Below are 23,328 nucleotides of genomic sequence, written 5' to 3' on the forward strand. Positions count from 1 at the left end.
CCACTGCAGTGCAGTACCTGTAACACTTACAGCATGTTCTAATCACTCTAATAGGATATTATGGTTGTTATGGCCCTGTCCATAATCTGTTTTGGTGGCTGTTGTTGTCTGTGCCTTTAAGTCTTTGCAGATCCCAGAGATGATGAGCTGACGGCTGCTGATTGGTCCCCTGGCCATGTGATCTTCTTCAAATCCCTCACCAGCAGTTGTCCTGGGGCAGCCACTGACAGCAGCAGCAGACCTGACCCTGGCCTCCAAAACCTGAGATTTTTGTGCCTGAGATTTTTGCGGCTTTTCTGAGTTTTGTATATAGTGTGTACATTAGTTTTCATTGTAAATAGCACTGCAACAGAAGGGGTGAGCTGCCTTATTGTTTTTCCTTGCACTGTTTTCTCCTGTTTATTTCAGTTAGGGAGTTAGGTGTAGCGCTTGTCTTTTGTTTGATGTTTGATTTCACATAGGGTTTTAGATAGCACCTCCTCCTGACTTAGTTTGTTTTGTTTGTTATTTTGGCCTTTGTTCACCCCGGAGCTTCATTTTTGCAGTGTAGAAAAATAAATCATGATTCACTAAGAAATTGGTTTCCGTTGGGTTTCCCTCTGTGTATGGTTTTGGGGACCAGGGCGGGGCAGTCTTTTCAAACTCATGTTGCGTTCCTGTACCCCTAGACTGGGGCGTAACAATGGTCGACAGTATCGAACGCTGCACTGAGGTCTAGCAGGACAAGCACAGAGATGAGTCCACTGTCAGAGGCCATAAGAAGATCATTTGTAACCTTCACTAAAGCTGTTTCTGTGCTGTGATGAGCTCTGAAACCTGACTGAAACTCTTCAAATAAGCCATTCCTCTGCAGATGATCTGTTAGCTGAATTAAAATCTTTATTTTTCTTCCACTGCTTTGCGCACTTAATTACAATATTTATGATTTGCTGCAGCATTCACCTCTTGTCATTTTTACAAGTGTCACATTTCACTGGTATAGTTTTTTTTTATAGACTTTTGATTACCATTTGATAATGTCTCTGGCAGCATTTCCTGAATAGACTTGGAGTAGTTTTTATCTGGAATGTGTAACTGTTCCTGTTGGGCACCTGAAATCTTAGACCGCATGAATCCAGCTGAATTACTATATTGTGCTTCTCTGTCTGAGTCAAAATTGAATCGGAATCGAATCGAATAGAAGTCAGTGATGATACCCAGCCCTACTTCTCCCTGCTGCTGGATAGGACTGGGAGTGGACAGTCAGTAGTAATGACTTGTAGCTTGCCTCCACCAGTGTATGAATGTGAGAGTGAATGAATAGTGGTATTGTAAAGCGCTTTGGGTGCCTTGAAAAGCGCTATATAAATCCAATCCATTATTATTATTATTATTATAATGCAACCCTGATCAACGCTGACTCTGCATTCACCAACGAGCTGAATCAGTTCTACGCCCGTTTCGAGGTTAGCCAGGCGGCTAATGCTATCTACCGCCTGACTACCGAGGACAGTGACGTCATCAGCGAGAGACCGGTGACCAGCATCGCGGAGCATGACGTCCGAGCGGCACTGAGGAGAGTGAACACAAGGAAAGCGGCGGGGCCAGACGGCATCACCGGCCGTCTGCTGCGCTGCTGTGCTGACCAGCTAGCAGGTGTGTTCACTTACATCTTCAACGAGTCCCTGGCGAAGTCTGTGGTCCCCACATGCTTCAAAAGATCCACCATCATCCCTGTGCCCAAGAACAGCAAACCCTCATCCCTGAACGATTACCGGCCAGTTGCACTGACCTCGGTAGTAATGAAGGTGTTTGAGAGGCTGCTGAAGAACATCATCTCCTCCTCCATCCCAGACACCACAGATCCGCTGCAGTTCGCCTACAGATCCAACAGATCCACAGAGGATGCCATCGCCCACGTCCTACACACCACTCTCAGCCACGTGGACAAGAAACAGGGTAACTATGTGCGAATGCTGTTTGTTGATTACAGTTCAGCGTTTAACACAATAGTGCCCTGCAGACTGTTCACAAAGCTGAGGGATCTGGGACTTAACAGCCGTCTGTGTGCATGGGTGTTGGACTTCCTCACTGGCAGAACTCAGGTGGTGAGGGTGGGCAGGTGCTTCTCCAAAAGCATCACCATCAACACAGGAGCACCTCAGGGATGTGTCCTCTCGCCACTGCTCTACTCCCTCTACACTTCAGACTGTGTGGCCACCCATGGCTCCAACACCATTGTGAAGTTTGCTGATGACACAGTGGTGTTGGGTGCCATCTCCAACAACGATGAGGCGGCCTACATGGATGAAGTGAAGAATCTGGCATCGTGGTGCCAGGACAACCACCTCCAGCTGAACGTCAGCAAGACCAAGGAGCTGGTGGTGGACTTCAGAAGGGGTCAGCACAGAGACTATTATCATCAATGGAGCTCCAGTGGAGAGGGTGCAGTCCTTCAAGTATCTTGGTGTCCACATCTCCTCAGACCTGACATGGGCTGCCCACATTCAGGTCCAGACCAAAAAGGCTAGGCAACGCCTGTATCACCTACGACAACTGAGGAAGTTCAGGGTCTCTCCAAAGATCCTCAGGATTTTCTATACAGGCGCTGTGGAGAGCATCCTCACACAGAACATGACATCGTGGTTTGGGAACAGCTGTGTGAAGGACCAAAAAGCTCTCCAGAGAGTGATCCGTACAGCAGAACGCTGCTGCAGGATTGCACTCCCCCCGCTTCAGGACACCTACACCAGGAGATGCCGGACTAGAGCAGCGCAGATACTGAAGGACCCATCCCATCCTGGCAACAAACTGTTCCAACTTCTGCAATCTGGTAGAAGGTTCCGCATCTTCCGGGCAAGGACAGAGAGACTCAAGAGGAGCTTCTATCCCCAAGCCATCCGTGCCCTAAACACACACACCCGCCCTCTCACATCATCTATAATTGACTGAGACAGGACTCTCTTCCAGACACTAAACCAAGGCACAATGTACATTTCAATTCCTTTAATTTTAAATATGTTTATATTGTCTATCCTGTAAAATAGTCAGATGTCTATTCATATTAATGTACAGAATTCACCTGCTTGCTGCTACTACTGCACATTCACCCAGTGTATATACTATATGTATATATATATAATGTTCTTCCTCTACACCCCCCCCCCCCATTTTTGCACATGTCGAGGAGCGTGTCAGGCTACATTTCACTGTGTGTTATACTTGTATAACTATGCATGTGACAAATAAAGAACCTTGAACCCTGGGGATATCTCTCCTTCACAATCGCACTTATTACATAGCACCATAGGTGTGTGTGTGTGTGCGTGCGTGCGTGCGTGCGTGCGTGCGTGCGTGCGTGTGTGTGTGTGTGTGTGTGTGCGTGCGTGCGTGTGTGCGTGTGCGTGCGTGCGTGCGTGCGTGTGTGTGTGTGTGTGTGTGTGTGTGTGCGTGCGTGCGTGCGTGCGTGCGTGCGTGTGTGTGTGTTCCCCTTTATAACCCTCCTTCTACGGTTCTGAAATGTCCCATCCTAGTCCATTTTTACTTTGTATTGCCATTGATAAATAGATGGTGTTCCACAATACCTTCTTGTTCAAGGTTTTGACTATTTCACATGTATTGTTTTCATGTTGATCATTTTTTAATAAAACTGTATTAAGGAGAAGCCTAATATGGCCATCTGTATTTAATAAACCTGTGAGCCTTCTTTTTACTATTTAAGTTTTAGATTTCCTCATGGTGACATGTCCCTATGTGGTGTCATAATTAAACTATTTATTTTCCCTGACCACACTAGTACAGTAGCTGTAGAATAGTTATGAAGGAGAAGTTTGTATATAGAGCACTAAAATGGTGTTAGGATTCATCCTCTGCTGACAATGAATTCCAGAACCATCCCTGAGCCACAAAGCAGCCATCACTCAACAGTTGAATGTACCGATATCCTTCGGATGGATTTGAATTCCAGGAAGGTGAGATGCTCAGCCAGCTCTATGGGTTCCAGGTGGTCAAACAACAGGGAGGCCTTCCCTTTTTTGGTTTGCTTTTTCCGCTGGGTAATCCTTCTCATCCAGTCGTATGATGGACTGCAAGAAGAACAAATGAGAAGCAATTAGCCACTCGAATAAAAGCATAAGAATCAACGGAACAGTTCTTTGACATGTTTAAGCTTTAGATGTGCACTCTTTAAATCTCATGGTTGTGTGACTTAATTTGGATTATTTTATTATTTAGAACTGTAAGTCATACAACACCAGTGTAGCCTTTTGATGGTAAAAATAAAGAGCTGGAAATAACCAAAATATTGTCCCCTTTAAATAAAAAAGTTTTTATTTTATTATTATTTTATTTATTTTATTTTTAAATTTTACCCAGCCCAGATGTTACATTTTGTTAAAATTGAGTGATTATATCAAGAGTTTCTTCAGCTACATCTGTGTGCCTTTGATGTCTTACATGGTTGAGATGTCGATGAATTTGAAATGCTCCTCACAGCCAAGCTGAGCTGCCACGTCTCTGAACTCCTCTGTTATTCTAATCAGACCCAAGTCCAGGTTGAACTCTGCAGGAAATGTTACTATCCAGTACCTAAGTACACATATTTGAAATTATACATCAAATAGATAAACATGGGACGAATGCAGATTATAGTATATCCTTTATTAGTGTGTGACAGACCGGGACATTTATGACATGTAAGCCCCTTTACGATGGGTGGTATGATGCAGGAAGTTTGACTGTCTGACATGTAGGAGAATGTATGAGTACCAACTTACCTCATTAAATAACAAATCTTCAGCCTGGTTCTTTGGCAGTTGTCACCGCTGCAGTTACGGTACGTGGGCTTAAGTTAAGGACATTTTTCAAGATTTAACAAAACCAGCAAATCAACAAAATAAGGAATTTGTTTGAGTACAAAAACACAGAATTGCCATCTAATTTTGGAATGGCATGTGTGAGATAGAGGTTGTTTGTTACACTCTGGACAGGTTGCCTCTAACGCAGAGAGGCAGGCAATAATTCACACCTAAGGAATTTAGAATCACCAGTTAAGCTAACCATGTGATTTTGCAAACCCAAAACTTAGCTTCTTCAAGGCAAGAGTGCTAACCAATGACTGTTTTCTATAGTCATTGGTGCTAACCATCTTGTCACTATGCTGCCCTCAAGCTTTGCCTCTAATGGATCATGCAGGACATCTCATCCAGTTACCATCAGCCTTCTGCCTGACGCCTTCTTGACTTGGATTAGGAATGCAAAAGGCAAACACCTAGTAGCTCAGCGCAGTCGTGTGGTGTGTGAGAGTAAGGACCCAAGATTTCTCACTTACCACTCGCATCACAGCATAGGCTGTGATGCGAGTGAGCTTTATTTACAGGATTGGCAAAATGGCAAAAACAGGAACGGAGGACCTACCAAAACCTAAACTGGGGACAACTAACCTGAAACCATTAGGACGCAGAGTGATGACACAGAGACTGTAGGGCAGAGAGATGCAGAGATACACCGAGTAACACAGACGGAGTAACGACGAGCAAAGGCAAACACACACTATATATACATATATACACAGGCATGAACATGAGGGAACAGATGGCAACACAGCTGCAACTAATTGGGCAAGACAAGACAAGGAAGTAAAGCAGAATACACTAACATGAGACAAGACCATCTAAATGTAAAACAGGAAATCCACAGACGAAACTCAGAGGCACACAGAACAGTGGGAACACAGAACCAAAACTAACAAAGACACATCCAGAAATCAAAGATTATTAATACCAAACAGAAAACACTGTGTTGCCGACCCAGGACATTAGTAATACTAATTTCGGTCATAAGGGTGGTACTTTAAGAGCCATATATTTTATGAGGTGGTACTCTTGTGAAAAGTTTGAGAATCACTGCTTTACTGTAAACATGACATCAAAGCTAACTGCAAGAGACAGAGTGTTGCTAAAGTGGAGTGTGCCAATACTTAGGGAGGTTTAAAGATAAGATAAGATAAGATAAGATAGAACTTTATTAATCCCTCGGGTGGGTTCCTCTGGGAAATTCGACTTCCAAAAAAAGCACAGCAACGACCGAAGTTACAGTTACAGAACTGTTATATATATACACACACACACACACACACACACACACACACACACACACACATATATAAATACAGAGACAAATATAAATAAAATATACAAAGGGGATAAATAGAATAAATAGGAATAAAAAATAAAAATACAAGTGAATTGCACATTTCAAGTATTGAGTTAAAGTAGAACTGAAGAAGTTTGTAGGATTGTGCATTTCTGCTCAAACTCTTTCTTAGGGTCCAATCACTTTGATCACAACGTTTTTTTCTGTGAAGTGCTCTATGGGCTGTGTTTACCCACTTTGCTGTCAGTTAGCTTTGGGGTAGCACTTAAATAGACTATTGAAAGAAAGATCTTGTGCATGTCCTTGTTAGCACAGTGAGTTTGGTGTTATATTGTTGCCTACCAACAAAACAGGCCATGTTGCAAAGTAACATAACTGTAATTTAACAAACTACTTTGTACAAGGAGAAAAGTACTGCATATATTACTTATTACTCCATTACAGGTCACCTTTCCTGCACATACATAAGAGGTGATGATTCTACAAAGTCATGTTAGAGTATACCTTCCTTCACTCCTAAGGTTTAATGTAACATGGCATATTTAAGTCAATAAGAAAGATTTTTAACAATTAGAAAACATTCCAGACATCGATTTCTGTAGCTCAGCAGGTAGAACAGGTCATTTACTAATCAGAAGGTTGGTGGTTTTGTCCTTGGCTGCTCCAATCTGGATGTCAAATATCCATTGGCAATCTTCGCTCTAAAAAAAATAAACATAGACCCTCTATGCAAGCTAATCTGGAGGTTAATAGCTAACAATTACAGAGAATTATGACCTAAAGTTTGGAATGAATCTAAATGAAGAGCCAGGCTATGCTCACAGCACAGGGCCTACTGCAACTCAGAACAGAGTATTCAGGAAATATTCCTGCATTATTATTTTATTTATTTAATCTCTGTTTTAGACAATGAAAAAAAGTTCAATCTTTTTCTACAGTAAGCGGACACATCCCAAAAGTGCTTTCGCTGATAAAATCTCCCCAGGCTCATCTGGGAGGCTGTCAGGAGGTCCTGAAAGGAGGAGGAAGTGGAGGAGATCAGCAGGAAAACAGATAGAGAGAGAAGAGAGGAAGGAGACAACAACAATGGTGTGTGTGTGTGTGTGTGTGTGTGTGTGTGTGTGTGTGTGTGTGTGTGTGTGTGTGTGTGTGTGTGTGTGTGTGTGTGTGTGTGTGTGTGTGTGTGTGTGTGAAAAATTAAAAATAGGCTGGCATTACATCTCCATTACACACAAGGTCTGTTAGAAGTTTTAGTGAAGTTATATTGTGATGGCTACTTGTTGGGGGGTTTCTCCATGTGTCTGATTACTGAAGTAAGAAAATAAAGTCTGATCTATAACAACATAGTTAAAAAAGAAAAGGCTATGGCCGAGTCAAAGTCCAGACCTCAGCCTCAAAATGCTGTGGCACGACCTTAAGAAAGGGGTGCATAAATGAATGTCAGTGCACTGAAGCAACTTTCTAAAGACGAGTGCTCCAAAAGTCCTCCACAACTATGTAAGAGACTGAAAAGTCATAATGCCTTCAGGCATTGCAGCTAAACATGCTTCTGTAAGCTGCTTAATCATTTTTCATATCATTTGTATTTTGCCTTAGTTTGTGTTAAGTACATAAAAACACTTTTCGGGATGTATTTAAATTAATTTAGATCCTGGCAAGTTCCAGATGATTTTTTATTTCAGTATGTCCTGATACATAAGGGGCGATCGTGGCTCAAGAGTTGGGCATTCGCCTTGTAATTGGAAGGTTGCCGGATCGAGACCCGGCTTGGACAGTCTCGGTCGTTGTGTCCTTGGGCAAGACACTTCACCCTTTGCCACCGGGCGCCAGAGGCTGGCGCTACATTGTAGCGCCAGCCTCTGGCAGCTACATTGTAGCCACAGCCACCCTGGGGTGGCTGTGGCTACAATGTAGCATCCACCCATTCACCAGTGTGTGGATGACTGGATGTGTAAAGCGCTATATAAATACAGGCCATTTACGTACACCCTTAGAATTGCAGTGGATGTGCTGTCTTTTCACCATGACTGTATATACTTTGGTAACAGGGTAGTTATACAAAATTGAATGAAGTTGGCGTTTGAATTTACAGCAGGTAAATAGCTGCATTACAACCATTTGTCTCTAATAGTACAACAAACCACCTACTGAGCAACTCCAAGGTCACTGATCCAAGCTAAGATCAATACCACTTATTTTACATCAATGTTCACGGCACACCAAGAGAGCAGCTGAGAGAGATGCATCAAATATCATTTAAGAGACTGTCTGGAATACCATTAACCAAATAAAAGCTTAGGTGAGATTTCCTGTAAGGTGAATGAGCCCTCCAAGCTTCAGCCAGCACTTCAATATATTGTTGGACCATTTCACTAATGTGTATGAGCAACGAGTCATGATTTCTACAAGATAGGATATATCATCAGAAGTTTTCGCGCCAGTTCAGAGGATGTAACATACCAACGGTGCATCAGCAGCACAATGCGTGGGAGGGGGTTAGCCTGCAGGTCACCACTGTCATCTGTGAAGAGCAAATCCCAAATTTCAGTCTGAATTCTTACTGCTTTCTCACTTACCTAGCTCAAAATAAAATGTTGGTGATACACTGTTTTTCTGAATACAGAATTAATGCAATTATGAAGAATTGAACAGACACCAAAAATTAAGGGTGTCCCAACACTTTTGCACAGTGGTATAAATTTAGGGACTGCCTAAGTTATTCTCTGCAAATTACCACAAACTAATTGCAATGCAGTGAATAAGGGACCTTTAGGACCCCTGATGGTCTGTGTCACTCACCAAATCCATGAATGCATTCATTTAAAAGAGCATCAAGAGACGCTGCCTTCCCCAGTGTGGATGATCCCATGACGCCAAGCTGGAAGGAGGACAGAGAGTATGTCATTAGAGGGAGAGCACATCTGGTAGGACAGGAAAGAACACGCTTTAAAGAGCAATTTCTGATCAAGTGAAGAGGATGTATTGCCAGTGCTAATGCTAATCTGTACATGGCAAAGAAGGCAGGGAGTCTAATCACACCTTGCTTGCACAATAAGATCGCCTTCACTATTTGCTCACTATCCACAGAGCAGAGGCGATTCGTTTTTCCATGAAAGAGCAACAGTGGGTTTCACCAATGACCATGCCGTCCCATACGCCCGAGTCCATACAACATGATCACTCAAAGAGGAATGATTATCTCATGACAATCTATTATATCAAGCCTAGTATGAGTATTGTTTTTTAACAACAATCTATGCATTTGGGAACTGAGGAAATCAACTGATGCAAATCATTTGACTGGGTTACAGGTATGGACTGCATTTAGAAAAGTTCTAGATGTAGAACCACAAAACCACTGTTAGAGTGAAATGTGGTTTTGCATGTCTTGCTGATGAAATAAGCAAGAACTGCATTGAAAAAAAATGCCTTTGGTTTCCAACAAATATTGATCAAATCATTGATCAAAGGATACAACAGTTTTCTGGAGGGGGGAAGGGGGTTAACTCTTGTTTTATGGTTTACTGCTACTGTGTCCATTTGCATAAGACAGGCTACAAAGAGGGGTTTTTAACCTACACGAATCCTCCAAATTTCAAACAGTACATAGCTCAACTGTGCAGACGTGGAATGCTGACTGAGTGACAAATGGCCCAAACAGTCTAGTGTGCTTTTTTGTTACATATACACACTCTGATTTATAGCTCTTTATGGGTTCCACAAACTTTGGAAAAACCTGCATTCCCACATTCAGAGATTTTTGGTTGTGTTGGAGAGTGTGAGAATACCTTACTAGTTGATGCACATTCACATATTCACCTATAAAACTGAACTATAGGTAGTGACCAAAAATTTGAAGTGAGCAGTGGTAAATGAGCTTTCAAAGGTGTCTAATCTTAGCACAAGAAGCAGGGTAATGGCAGGCACTGAAAGTAGAGTAATCCCTCTCACTGAAAGTAGCCAGCTGATGTGTCTTCAGTATCTGAGAATGCCTGCTGGACATACCCTAAGCAACTCATAGGTGAGGTATTTTAGCATGCTAATGGTCAGAGCAGACCCCAGGCCAGACCTGGTTTATGTCATGAGCTCGATTCTTAGAAGGTTTGTGAAAATGACTGCTGGCTCTTTAGCTACTAAAGGCTCCAGTGTGTTCGTGTTTGTCTGGTGTTTGCTGCTGGATAAGAAGACATTTAAAATATGACATGCTGCAGTCAGGATTGAGAATTACACAAGCCAGTGCATCTACAGTTAGCACAATTAGCTGAAAAAAGCCAAAAGTGATCATTCTCTGAGGGTATAACTTAATAGTGTCACTGTAGTTTTACATGCATTTCAGAATTCACACCAAAATAGAGAGTGTGTGTCATCAATAGCATCAGGACTCTCATATACGTATCTCAAATGGCACATTTGAATGAATTCCTTTTCATTGCATAATAGCAGACTACAGCAGACACTATTTATGTGGCTTACTAAAGGTCTTTTTATTTATCACGGTAAAATGTCTTCATATAAGTAAAACAATTAAAAAGTTCTAATTTAAATTTTTCTGAATCAGTAGCTTCCTTTCTGATTCAGAAAATGTATAAATAGTTAATTGGTATTGGTAGTTTTACATCTATCAGTTATATTAGTTATTGGCAAGTTATCCAACTGTGTACACTCAGACACAGGCAAACACAGACACACAGAATGCTGATGTTGACGCAAGTCTCTGTATAAATTAGATGTTTGCAAGGGATGTCTTTTTTTGCTTCACCAAGGTGATGACATGCTTAGCCATTAACAAGGTCAGAACCACCAGAGGCCCCATCTCCCATGATGCACTGCTGATCCTTATTCAGCTGTCTAAATGACGTAGTTGGCTGCCTACGATACTGATTTTCCAAGTAGCTCGGCACCTCAACAAACCAAATCAAGTGTGACATCACTCATTAAATGTCAGAGCTTTAGTCTTGGTGTGGAAAATTCTGCCAGACGCTTTTCTTTCCAAGCTCCTTAGACTATGTGCAATATGCAAAACATAATACATGCAATGGTGTACACACATACTTGTCAGGGGCTGGGTCTGTGATCCAGCACTTTCAGTTGTTTTGATCTCTTTCGTTATATGTTGAAGATAATGTGGAATGTTGGATTATTATTAATTGGCAGTGAATTTTAGTTTCACTCAGGCCTTCTGTGCTAGTTGTTATGTATTTCTTGTCCACGTGTTTCATGTTGTCAAGCCTGTGTTGTCATGTCTACGTCTCTCCAAGTTTCCTGTTTTATTTTGAAAGTCTTGTGTTTCTTAGTTCAATGTGTTTAGCTTTACTCTTCCCCTCTGATGTCATTATGTTCATTTGTGTCAGCTGTTTCCCCAGGTGTTTCCACTTCCTCTGATCACCTCCTTTGTGTATTTAGTCTGTGTGTTTCATTCAGACTCTGTCAGGTTGTGTTCGTTCCTTCATATTGCGTCAAGTTTAAGGTAATGCATGTTCATTCTCAGTTTCCTGCATGCACATGTTCTGAATTCATGTTTTTGTCACAGTAATCATAGTTTAGTTTTTCCAGTTTAGGTTCTAGTTTAGTTTTCGCCCCGCTTGCCTTTGCTTTGTGTACTCTTATGAGCCACAACAGCCCACTTTTTGTTCAAGTCACATTTCACGCTCCATTTTCAGTCTGCATTTGCGTCTCTCTACACACAGTCAGCTTCCACTGATTGTGACACATGCTCATGTTTTCAGTGACCAGTCTGTGAACTGCTTTATAGAGATACACTTCACATCATATTACACATTCCTGCCAAATGATTTAAGTCTCTTTGGGAATGAAGTATGTGTTCATGTTCAACCCTGGATAATATGGATGGTATATTATTTATCTTTCCTGGCTTTGCTGGTGCTTGCAAAGCATTTCTCTCTATGCTGACAGCTTTGATAAATCCTTGTTCACCCAGGTGACATGAACAGGAGACTATTTGTTTCTGAAAGATCCACAAAGGTCACCAATCTGTTGTAGGGCTAACACAGAGCTGCAGACAACCATTCAAGTTCACATTCACACCTGTTTGGAATAATCGGTTGACCAAAGGACACTAATTGCATCTTTGGGCTCTTTATAATGGCTTTCAGCTCCTGATCAATATGGTGGCGTTTCCCACCAATGTGTCTTATTTTTCCGTGATGTAGCATGTTGGTAAGGTTCTGGAGTTCTTAAAGGTCTTAGTTTTTGGTGTCAGATGTATTTGCTAAGCTTTTGACTTTCTAAGCAAATGAGTAACTTTTGGGGCACTTTTTTGTCTCAGGTGGCAGAGCAGGTCACCTACTAAATGGAAGGTTCGTGGTTCGATCCTTGAGTCTGCATGCCCAAGTGTACTTGGTTAGAGGTGATTCTGTACATGTTACAAATATTTCAAATTGAGGGAGAAGTACCATCACACACCAGCCTCATCACAAATGGTTTCAATGGAAGGGTGACCGTCAGGACTGAACCAAGGAGCAAATGTGCTGAAAATCAATGTTAGCAGGATTTATGGAGTGATTAATGAAAAGTTTGCGTTTTTGGTTCAAATGGAGTGCTCACATCCGTAGAAAGGCACCACCAGCCAATTTACCTTTTACCTCTTCTTCACAAACTGGTGACAAAGTACTTTCCTACAGGTCAGGCGAGAGACACAACAGTCGGTGTCTACATCTATAAAACACAAAAGCGCTGTGCTGTTTTGGATCAGTGTTGGGGATTTTTGTACAGCACCATCAGATTTGGAGTCACTGTGCAATACCATCTGAAAAGACTCTGAGTGGCCACAAAACGCACACAATGGAGCGATATCAGTTTGGGAATGGAGAGCCTGGATCTCGTCATTGTTGAAGCAGTTTAGGCTCACCCTCACAGAGACTGGCTCCTCAAGAATGCTTGAATGCATTACTAGAACGCTTGCCTAAGAGTTCAAGCTATATTAGAATTTGTTTGCACATACTTCATTTCACCGATTTCTAATTTTCCTATTAAGAAACAAGCGTCATGATTTTTGGACGGCACTAAACCTCAACATATCAACTTACAGTCCAGTAGACATGCGGTAAATACTGGCTAAAGTGGCATTTTATACTGATAACTTAAGAATACAATAATAATAATAAGAATACAATAATAATAATAATACAATAATAATAATAATAATAATAATAATAAAAAAAATAATTAAAATAATTAAAAATATAAAAATAAAAAATTCTAACACGCATCACAAACATGTCTATGGAAGCACCTCTTTTTCATTCCCTGTTGAAGAGATCAAATGTGACAGTCCTCTGGGTAACTATACATTTCGAAGGTGTTGGTACACGTTTGTAGCACATACTGTGTTTATAGGAAGCTTCCCTTAAGAACAATTTCAGTCTGGACCTGCAAATACAACACCTTGCTCAATGTCCCACAGACTCTAACAAAGTCTCTAGTCTAACACAAGCATTCAGCCTTCAACATTCACACTTCAGGCTAATTTAGTGTCCAAACCACGCATATCTTTGGAAAGTGGGAGGAAACCAGAGCCCCAAGAGGGAAACTCATGCAAACTCAGTCAGCAGTTAAACATAATTTCATAACTTCACCACAACAACAATAGCCTTTCTTTGTCACACATTGGAATAAACATGTTACCCTTTTAATCACAGCTCACTCCCTCAGCATTGGGAGGGGACACAATTGTTGGTCTTGACTTGATCTAAACTGTGCTGCGTTATGGATGTGACTCAGTGATTTAGGGTCAAAATATTCAGTAAATGCAAAAGTCTCCACAATTCAGGCATTGAGTCTTAATGCTTTCTGCTGCTAACAATATAATTCACAAAAAACAAACTGGCCATTCTGAAACTTTCAAAGTGTTCTTGTGGGCAATGTGCTGCTTTCACAATGTATCAGACATTAATGACTTGTGTGTCATGTGTTTTTTTGCTCCCGATTTCACAGCTTGTTACAGTCGGCGGTACCCTTTGATTTGTGCTTTTTCTCCATCCACAGTAGGTCACTGTGTATCTCTCTGGCTTTAGCACAAAATGATGCAGCCAAATGTGTAATCAAGGGACACTGTTCAGAGGCGTAATCTCACAAAAAGCGGCACCTCTGAACACACAGACGGTGCATTGCCTTAAAAACCCTGAATTGCTGAACGCTGAAGCCTAGTTCATACATAGCAAAGCCAGAACTACTTCATGCATTTAACTGACTTTTCCCCCCCATTCTTTCATGAGTTAAACTACACGCAGTTACATTTTGTTCTTGCTACAACAGAATTTATAATAAAATCTCCCAGATCTTACCTTCAAAGAGCTGAATATGAGCAACCATCCAGGCTAAAGATCAGCTTCTGTTACTGAGATAACTGCAGGCTCCTACTGACTGTCAAGCACAGAGACTCCCATGGTAGCACTTACTACGCTATGACCTCCTCCTCTTAGTAAACACAGCAGCCTGGAGGAGCAGCGGTCGGCCATGTGACCTTAAACACACACGCACAGTGATTGCACTGGAAGATTGCAATCACCGGATTTCAGTGCAGTGTTGATCTAACAAGTTAGATGTGCACTGGATTGCAGTGCACTGGAAAATGAATTATTTTGTCATATAATTCATTTTAGCATCTCAACAGACATTTCCAGTCTCCATCTGTTATAAAGCAATTTAATCTATTCTGCACTCTCACAGGTTCAAGCTGTGCAGGCTCATATGCAATTATGGCCTCTTCATCAGAGGTCACTTGCTTTTACTAAATATACCATATTATGTTGACATTTTAATAAAAATGTAAAAAAAGAAAAAAAAATCAGAGTGAAGAGCAGGATGACAGTTTTCCAAAGCAATCTAAAAAAGTGTTTTGGGTTTGTTTTTTTTATAGTTTTAATTGATTTGTGTCATCTGGTTTCACCTGCATAGCTGTGTTTGCAAATACTGTGTAATGTGCAATGCTTAAATTATCAGTCCTACTGTGGAGCGCCATGACTAAGGTCACATTCATATAGAAAGTGGTTCCCTTGTGCCGTGTCACCTTATCGGTTGGTTGGTAGTTGACATTCCAGCCTCTGGTTGTCTTTACTTCCAGTCAAATGTCAATCAGCAGTATCCTAAGTATCCCAACTGTGTTATTTTCCCTGTTTTTACTTGAAGTCGTGGTGTCATCGACTTTCTGTAGTCTCTACATCACTGATAATCTCTAAACGTGTGAAGAGGGCTTAACATTGGTGTGTGAGAAACACTCCCCAAATTTGATTGAGTAAGATGAGTATGACTTATCTCCTTTCATTCCAGTGGTTTATTTTGGACGCTGTACAATTATGTAATCAGCAGTACTGAATGCTGCACTGCAGTGTAATAGGACAGGCCATAAGATCATTATTAACTATCATTAGTGCTGTTTCTGTGCTGTGACTCTTTTTTTTTTTTTTTTTGTTTGTTTTTGGAAAACAATTTTTAAAAGAAGAAAACTTACATATCCTGCTAGTACAGGGATAGAGCTGAGGATGACTTAGACCTCAGAGGGATAAGTAAAGAATATCACACAGTAGCCTTAAAAGCCTGTGGCTCACAGACTGATGAGTTACTCATTTCCAGGTTTTGCCATTTAAATGCGATGTAAGTTTATAAGCGCAGAGTCTGTTTGACTATAAGTAACAATACAAGGCAGGGACAGTTCACAGAAAGGAGTGAGTTCCCTGCAGCACTCAGAGGTTTCTCATTAAACCTGACACTAACTGTACTGAAAAGCTGCAGCCAGCCCAGTAACCCTATGAATAAATGCAACTGCATTAAATCTTCCAGGGACAGAGTCAGATTACCATCAGTCAAATCTGTGTGGTGGCCGTGACAGCCAATGAAAAAATTATTCTGATGAGGTGATGCATGTGTTTATGGACATACGCAGCTGGAGCACATAGAGGTTTCGAAGTGACTGGTTGCTTTTGTCATATGTTAGTCAGTCATAGTCCCGTGTAAGTTTCAGAAATGACTGTCATATTGTGTGGATATACAACGAGCTGAAGACTATAAAGACCCAGCTATGTTATCAGTATCCATCAGTCCAGCCAGGAAAATGCCATAATATGTAATTAAAGCACAATAGAGTTCACATTTCAACTCTTGATTCCTAATTTTGTAGCTCAAGTCAATTTTTAGTTTAGCTGCAGGTTTCAACACACAAACTTCTTACCTCATCTGAGACTCTGTCAGGGTCTACCAGAACATCTCATGGATCTGCCTTTTAAACATGTCCGTGAACAGATACACCTTTTAGTCTGTTCAAATGAGCATTAATATTAAAATCCACCTGGACTGAAAAGGTTGCTGCTAAAACCAGTGCAGCGCTCCAGCTGTCAGAGCTCCGTTAAAGTATCGTCCAGCCCTTTCTTCAGCTTGCTTCTCTATCTTTGTAAAGCCCTTCGTCTCAGCTGCATACAGTTATAGTGTGTATTCAACCAGCACTGATCTCAGTCTGTTTTTGTTTGTCTAAATGGCCACTAGACTTCCTTCAATTCTTTCCCAACTTAGGTTTCCTGCCTGCGTTGGTTGGTCGGGCTAAATATAGGGACCACACACGGTAAAGAGGGGGTAAAGAGCAGAGCAGGAAATCTATCACAATATGCTTTTGCGCACATTGATGTTTGCCCGTCAGTCGTGATAACTTTGTTCAGTGCATTTCACCAACTGTGTCTGGTGAAATCCGCAGTTGCAAGTTGGATGAGTTATTTTCTTTCTTTCTTTTTTATGTTTCTGAGAGTGACGTTCTACAGCACGGGTGCAGTACGCACATGTGTGATCCTGCATTGTCGCTGTGTGCCTCAGTGAGTGGGTCACCCTATCCCATATTCCACTCTAATGACGTTGTACACATTGTTTTGTCTCTCTGGGCTTCTAAAAATGTCTCCCTAAACAAAAGCAATGACTGCACATCCTGCTGCCTGGCTGGACAAAAAGAACTGAACTCCAACTTTTATTGTCTCAGACACACAATTTCAATTAAAGACTGTGCGATAACTACTGTGGGGGATGGTTAAGTCTCCTTACATTCTATTTTTTTCCCCCCTTTGTCTTCTTTAGGCTGCAAAGACGAGGAGGAGGACAATTTTTAACACACTTGTTTGCCTTATTAGCATGTATCTCTGTTTGTGTAATGCACTGATACAGTCAGTCCTGCTACATTTATCTAAATGTCATCACATCTGTCTAATATGTATATGCAGTCTATGCTCCACATAGGGCGTAAAGCATTTAGAGTTGATGTGCTTCACAACAAATGCACATACATATTATTTCAGGGTCTTCCTGCGGTCCTAACCTTTAAATATAACCTCTCTTCTTCCTCTCCTGGCCTGTCTCCCTTACATCTTTCTCAAATGTAAGTAAGGTTGCTCAGTTTTTTCTACACTATGTGACAACCTGCAAACAAGCAGTTTGTGTTTTTATTGATATTTGTTAAGCTGTTAGAAGTGTTGCAAAGTGTGGCCGCAGCATATAGATATCTGCACTCTGGCTTACTGCATTTGGTTTTGTCTCATTTATACCTCTAAAAGCACCAGTGATGGAAGATAACCAGTTACACCCTGACAAACTTTACTGCCTCCAGTTCAGTTGGTGAGCTAACCAGTGCATTCCTTCTTCTTAAGAATACAGCAGAATTTTGGTTAAGCTGTAGCTAAACGTTCGGTATCTTTCTGATTTATCTGATTTGTTATCTCTTGTCGCCTTGCAGCAAGGTTCTTGCTTGAACCCTAACTTTGGACTTTTCTTTTGCTGGATGAGAGGTAGATGAAATGCTTGCAGTGTGCATAGAATGAAATATTGTATGACTGGATAGTTACATTTGGCTGTGAGTGGTCAGTAAAGACTCAATAAGTGCTAGATAAATGCCAACCCACTTCCATTTAAGATGGTGCTCCAGTAAACAATTACCAAATTTCAACACTTGGAGCTTTTGCTTAATTTGTTGTCTAACACTGAATGAACAGACTCACCTGGCCATGAAACTGCTTATCAGTTAATTGATCAATAGTCTAATTACTATTAAGACTAGAGGTTATAAAAACTCTTGAAGTTTATTTTTTAAAAGGTTTTAAAGCAATTAAAAGAAATGTAAAAGTCTACACTACATCATATCTTCAATATTTCTAAGCTAAATAGCTATTTCCAAGCTGCTGATTTCTGTGTCACGTGAAGTAACGGAATATTCAATTAAATGTCTTTTTGAAATCAAAAGGACAGCTTTTAATGTGCTAGATGGAGGTCTAAGTTCCATCACAAACTACAAATAAGTGAAATAATCCAAATGGAGTCCAGATGTTTCTTTAAATCATCTGTTAAAGCAACCATGACCTGTCAGGTGCTTTGGTCATTCAAGCTCAAACTTTACCCTTGCAGAGCACAGTATGACCCCTGATTGGTGGGAAGTACTGTGTAGGAATAAAAGAAAATGTTTCAAATATGCCACATTATCCCAGAGCAAAACAATAACCTGCAATAAGACTACTTCCTAAACTAACTGCAAGCTGTATATGCGTGGTTTAAAGTAATAACCAATTATACTCACATCTTAAAATATGCACCTACCTTACTGTGAACACTGCCAGCTTACATCTGCTACAGAAATCATGATCCTATTGTTGTACTCATCAGGATAACCAGCAATATGCAGAAAACTCAAACTGCTGCAGGTTATCTTGCTACCCAAAGATTCCCCTCCCATCCTGGCTTTTTTTTTTTTCCACACACTCAGTCCAGAAATAGATTCAGAATTTACTGAAAACAAAGGGTGGTGTGCAAGACAACTCTGTCTCTATCTGTACCAAGACTACTCACTGATATTTGCAGAGGGGAGGAGCAGACTTTATCTATAAGCAAAGTGAACAGATTCTTTTGTAGCTGATTCATCAGTTTTTATTTTCTATAAAGTGTCTCATTCTGGCTTTAACTCCCTTATAGGCAGACTACAGAACCACCACTGGCAGCAATAAATAATTAAAGTAATTGTTTTCTGTATGACTTTATCAGTCTTTTTCATTTGCTTAGCAGTACCTACTAAGATGTATAAGGATGGTACTGTGACTAGTTGGCTAATCGCTAATCATCTGTTGCAGTGTTCCTATAGTTTCATTACTGAGTTTCATCAGTGATGCTATGCCCAACTTACACGGTCCATAACAGCATTCGACATGTTTCTCATTCAAAAGTTGAACAACTTGAGCAAGATGGTGTTTAACAATACACTGGAAGAAATAGATTTAGATGCAAGGTTTAATGCTAAACGATTTCTAAGTAGTGAGGTCCAGGGCTCCATCGCAGACACATGCACAGGAATCTCTTTCTGTGCAAGTCAGTTTCCACTTTCAGGTCCCAGCACAGGACAAAAAAGTCTTAGAGCAGCTCTGTTGCTGCTCCATGTTAAGTTCAACATGTATGTATGTATGTATGTATGTATGTATGTGTATAAATAATACATGTTGAACTGAACATAGATATAAAATCATCTAAAAAAATTTCAACTAGTAAAAACAGACAAGCAGCTGGTGTTAAATATCACAATTTGTGGTTTATTATCAAGGGGTTTAATGTACATTGTATTATGAATTCATAGAAAAAGCTATTTATTCATGTACATATTACAAATACATCAGCTGTCTTTTGTTTAAATGTACACAAGGTTCTTCTCTCCGATCACTGCCTCATAGCAGCTTTGCAACCTGGCAAGACTTTGCAGTGAAATACAGTTAAGAGAAGTAGGAAACAAAACACATGTGAATTCAGTCCCTTCAAGACACTGAGGGAAGTACTACCAGGTAACACAACAACCTGCTTGTAAGAAACAACATATTTGTAAGAGACATGGAAGGTGGCTTTGGCTATGTTTCAGACAACCAGTAGTTCTCTAACTGCATCTGAACACCCTTACAAAAGCTTATTTCAAAGACATTAGCTACTTTCTTTAAAACAACAAGTGCATATTACATATCTGGTGATGCTGTGGTGTAGAGACAAGCTCGTTTTTTTTCAACAGATAAAGGCATGGCAATGGAGGAAGCAAAGGATTGGACAGCTGGCTTCTTCACAGAATTAAATATCCACAATCAGTTTGATTGGGTACAAAATACAACTTGATCCCCCAGCACGAGTCCATAGGGTTTGTCAGTACGATAAATGAGCAAAATGGTCTGCTATGATATACACAAAACCCCACTTAAACACAGAATTAAGCACCAGACAAGACATAGATTTTATACAGTTATGTAGTTTCTCCCCTCCACGTAGGCACCATGTTGTACATTAGGCTGAATCTTCATCTCAAGTAAATTACTGTTTGTTTCATTTAGTGTGTGTCATATACAGTGCAGAATATATGGGCTTTGATTAATGACGAGTGTGTGAGTACTTGTATTTCTATACTTTTAAGGACCAAGCATCCTCTCTGAAATCAGAAAGCGTTTTGGCAGAAGACACACTGGCTGACGTGCATTTTGTTTAAGGTTGCAAGTATGGGCTTTATCAATTGTTGGCATCAGATGTTGAGCTGGATAGAGAAATAACGGATGGCTTTTTCAAAAAAATCAAACACAAAGCAGTGACAGATCAGTGACACAGCACAATAAATATGGCGGTTAAAAAAATCCGAGGGTTACTTGATGCATGTATTAGACATGCTAGCAGCAGGAGCCGAGGAAAGGAGCCACACTGTTCGCTCAGGTAACCAACTTTGGTCCAGCTTTGGGAAATACCAAAGCTACGAGATCATTTGTTGTAAAATTTGGTACAGGAATGAATTTTCTGTGCATCATGTTCCTGCTGATTTCAGTGAAGTCTTCTTTGGGTTGACCACACAGTTTGGAGTATTAGCATCTCCACACCAGAGGCCAGATTTACTAAGCACTAAATTGGTAGTCAATTTTTAGTGAACTGATAACAAAAGAAGTGCAGGTGTCACAAATTTATCGCTCCCTGGAAAGAGAATGGCCATTCAGTCCAAATGAAAGGCAGCTAAAAGAGGATCTCGATGTTCTTCTGCGAGAAGCTGATGGAAACTGCGTCGAGTTTTGGAGGCGGATCAGTACATTAATGAAGTTAGTGTGCCACATGTCTTAATGTGCAAACAGTTTTTTTTAATCTGCATATTATACGAGGCTGCAGCAATTTATTCAAGTCAAAGGAAGGGATCTGACTCTCAGACAATTCCTGCAACAATCACAAAATCCATCCTGTGATACCTGATCAACATATCAGTTTTGACTTGCTCTTATACACTTCAGCTCTGAGTTGTATTTATAGCTTTATGTGGACAGACATTTTAGCATGTTATGTAACACATGATATGGGAAAAAAGAGGCAAAACATTTGAAAGTGAAACATGTAAAGGCTTCTGTGTTCACTGTTTAGAAAAAAACCCCAATAACACCTTTACCAGAAACATCCGAGGACCGTCTCTGAACATTTGGGCTGAAGAGCTACAGGTCGAAGCTTTGCTACATCTCAGGGCACTAAACACTTACTCTGATAACTCACTTGTATCCCAGATGAACTGGCAACTACCACATCAACAAATCACAGACACATGTTAAACAGCAATGCAATTAATTGCCTGTAACCTTCCTCAAATTCCATTTACTTTACCTCTTTATTAGTAAATCTACTGGTACTGGTGCGCTGTAAATGAATGCGTGTGAAAGACAGTCCAACCCCTGGCACATGTGCCAGTCACACTGAATGTTTAGATCTTCTGGAGCTTTTCCAAACTCAGTGTTGCTGATTAGTCAAACACAATGACATTTTCAACAGTGCTAATCCAGTTAGCAAACTGGCACTGTTACACAACTGTTACATTTATGTTTTTGGAAAACCACTGGAAGTTTGGACCAGTTGGAACAGCAAAAGAGATTTTGTACAACTCTGTTTCCGTGCAACAATGAGTTTTTGCACATCAAGTTTTCAGTTATTTAATACAGAGCAGCAGAAAAGAAGCACAATTTGCCACTATCAGACTTTCTTTCTCCAGTAAAAATGATCTGTGTGTAATGGTTGTTTAGGTGTTTTTACAGCACATAACGTTTTTTGTAAATAGCAGTTTGTGTTTGTCCATATCTATCGTTTTATACATCTGGAAACTAGCTAAAAGAAACCCACCCACAATGATGCTTTAGATGATGTGTAAAAAACATTTCCCCGTAGGCTTTCTTTAAAAGATACATCTGTTCAAAACTAAAACTCAAATTCAATATTTGTGCTGGTGTTGGTAAATATTCATTAAAAACAATGGATAATAATAGGCCCTGCATTTATACCACTTACATACAATGTATAGGAGGGCTTTATTTAACAAAAACACACAAAAACAAACAGCACTAAATGAAGAAAGCCCAACAAAATGAAATGTGAGAGGAAGTGAACCATAAGGCTGTAAAGCAGGAGTGAAAAAAGATGCTGGTACAAAGCATATGACCATCATTTTGGCAGCTCAGCTGATGGCTTAGCTGACACCCATCTACTCATCCAGTTTGCTAATCACTCGGGCTTTGCCATTTCTGCTTTTTACCCCACTCACAGTTGCTATGCATCTGTAAGCTGCTTTGCAACCCACTTCCAGGCCAGCTGCTCTTTCCATGCCGTCTCTGGCTTGACCAGTGTCTTATTTGTTTTGAGTGATGTCTGCTTGGTGCTATTGATTTTGCTGCCTCTGGCTTTTCACTTTCCACGAGGAAGAGTGACAGGTTCCACACGCTGCCACAAAAAAAATTACTGCATTTCTAATTATAGTGCCCTTAAAAGAATTATGCCTCCAGAAATGTATAAAAGAAATAAAGGTACACTAACCAACACTAACTTATTCTAACTTTTGTTACTTTGGGATTGTTGCTGTATGCTACAACCAAGGCCAGCAGTTCAAATTAAGATTGCTGTTGACATTTTGAGAATGAGTGAAAGTGGTGTGAGGACGTCCTCACAAGTATAGTAATACAAGATTATGCATGTGGTTTTGGTGTCTCTTGTCGCCTCCTGGTCAGTCCACGCTCACTGTGTGTGTGTGGATGTCTGGTGTTTTTCCGCCTCCACGCAGTAGTTGGGTTTGTCAGAGGCCTTAAAGCCTGGAAGACACACACACTGGTAGGAGCCCACATTATTGATGCACCTGGCGTTTTTACACAGTGACATCCGGTTGTTTAGTTCTAAACACTCGTTAACATC

The 23,328-nt window shown here is 40.7% G+C and overlaps 2 protein-coding genes across 10 annotated transcripts in view; both read right to left on the reverse strand.

Annotated features, from left to right (window-relative positions):
• Window positions 1-16,658, reverse strand: part of rasgrp3 (RAS guanyl releasing protein 3 (calcium and DAG-regulated)) — a 39,016-nt gene extending 22,358 nt beyond the window's left edge. For 2 of the 4 annotated variants that reach the window (XM_085243007.1, XM_085243010.1), the window contains exons 1-6: window positions 16,319-16,658; window positions 8,932-9,010; window positions 8,551-8,653; window positions 4,755-4,817; window positions 4,435-4,566; window positions 3,917-4,064 (exon numbers count right to left, since the gene is read on the reverse strand). In XM_085243007.1, the coding sequence (XP_085099133.1) occupies window positions 3,917-4,064; window positions 4,435-4,566; window positions 4,755-4,817; window positions 8,551-8,653; window positions 8,932-9,001 (516 nt within the window). In that variant the 5' untranslated portion in view covers window positions 9,002-9,010; window positions 16,319-16,658. Of the gene's footprint in view, window positions 1-3,916; window positions 4,065-4,434; window positions 4,567-4,754; window positions 4,818-8,550; window positions 8,654-8,931; window positions 9,011-16,318 lie in introns of those variants that run through there. The other 2 variants (XM_085243008.1, XM_085243009.1) reach the window with 2 other exon arrangements.
• A 3,012-nt stretch (window positions 16,659-19,670) lies between these two features.
• ltbp1 (latent transforming growth factor beta binding protein 1) overlaps window positions 19,671-23,328 on the reverse strand; it is a 134,892-nt gene continuing 131,234 nt past the window's right edge. For all 6 annotated transcript variants that reach the window (XM_085243015.1, XM_085243014.1, XM_085243017.1 and 3 more), the window contains one exon: window positions 19,671-23,327. In XM_085243015.1, coding sequence (XP_085099141.1) covers window positions 23,155-23,327 — 173 coding nt within the window. In that variant the 3' untranslated portion in view covers window positions 19,671-23,154. The remainder of the gene's footprint in view (window position 23,328) is intronic.

This window comes from Mchenga conophoros, linkage group LG13 (genome assembly GCF_057382185.1).
Source record: "Mchenga conophoros isolate Kocher_MC1m ecotype Shallow Benthic linkage group LG13, M_conophoros_male_GT1.1, whole genome shotgun sequence".
In the NCBI taxonomy this organism is placed as follows: Eukaryota; Metazoa; Chordata; class Actinopteri; order Cichliformes; family Cichlidae; genus Mchenga; species Mchenga conophoros.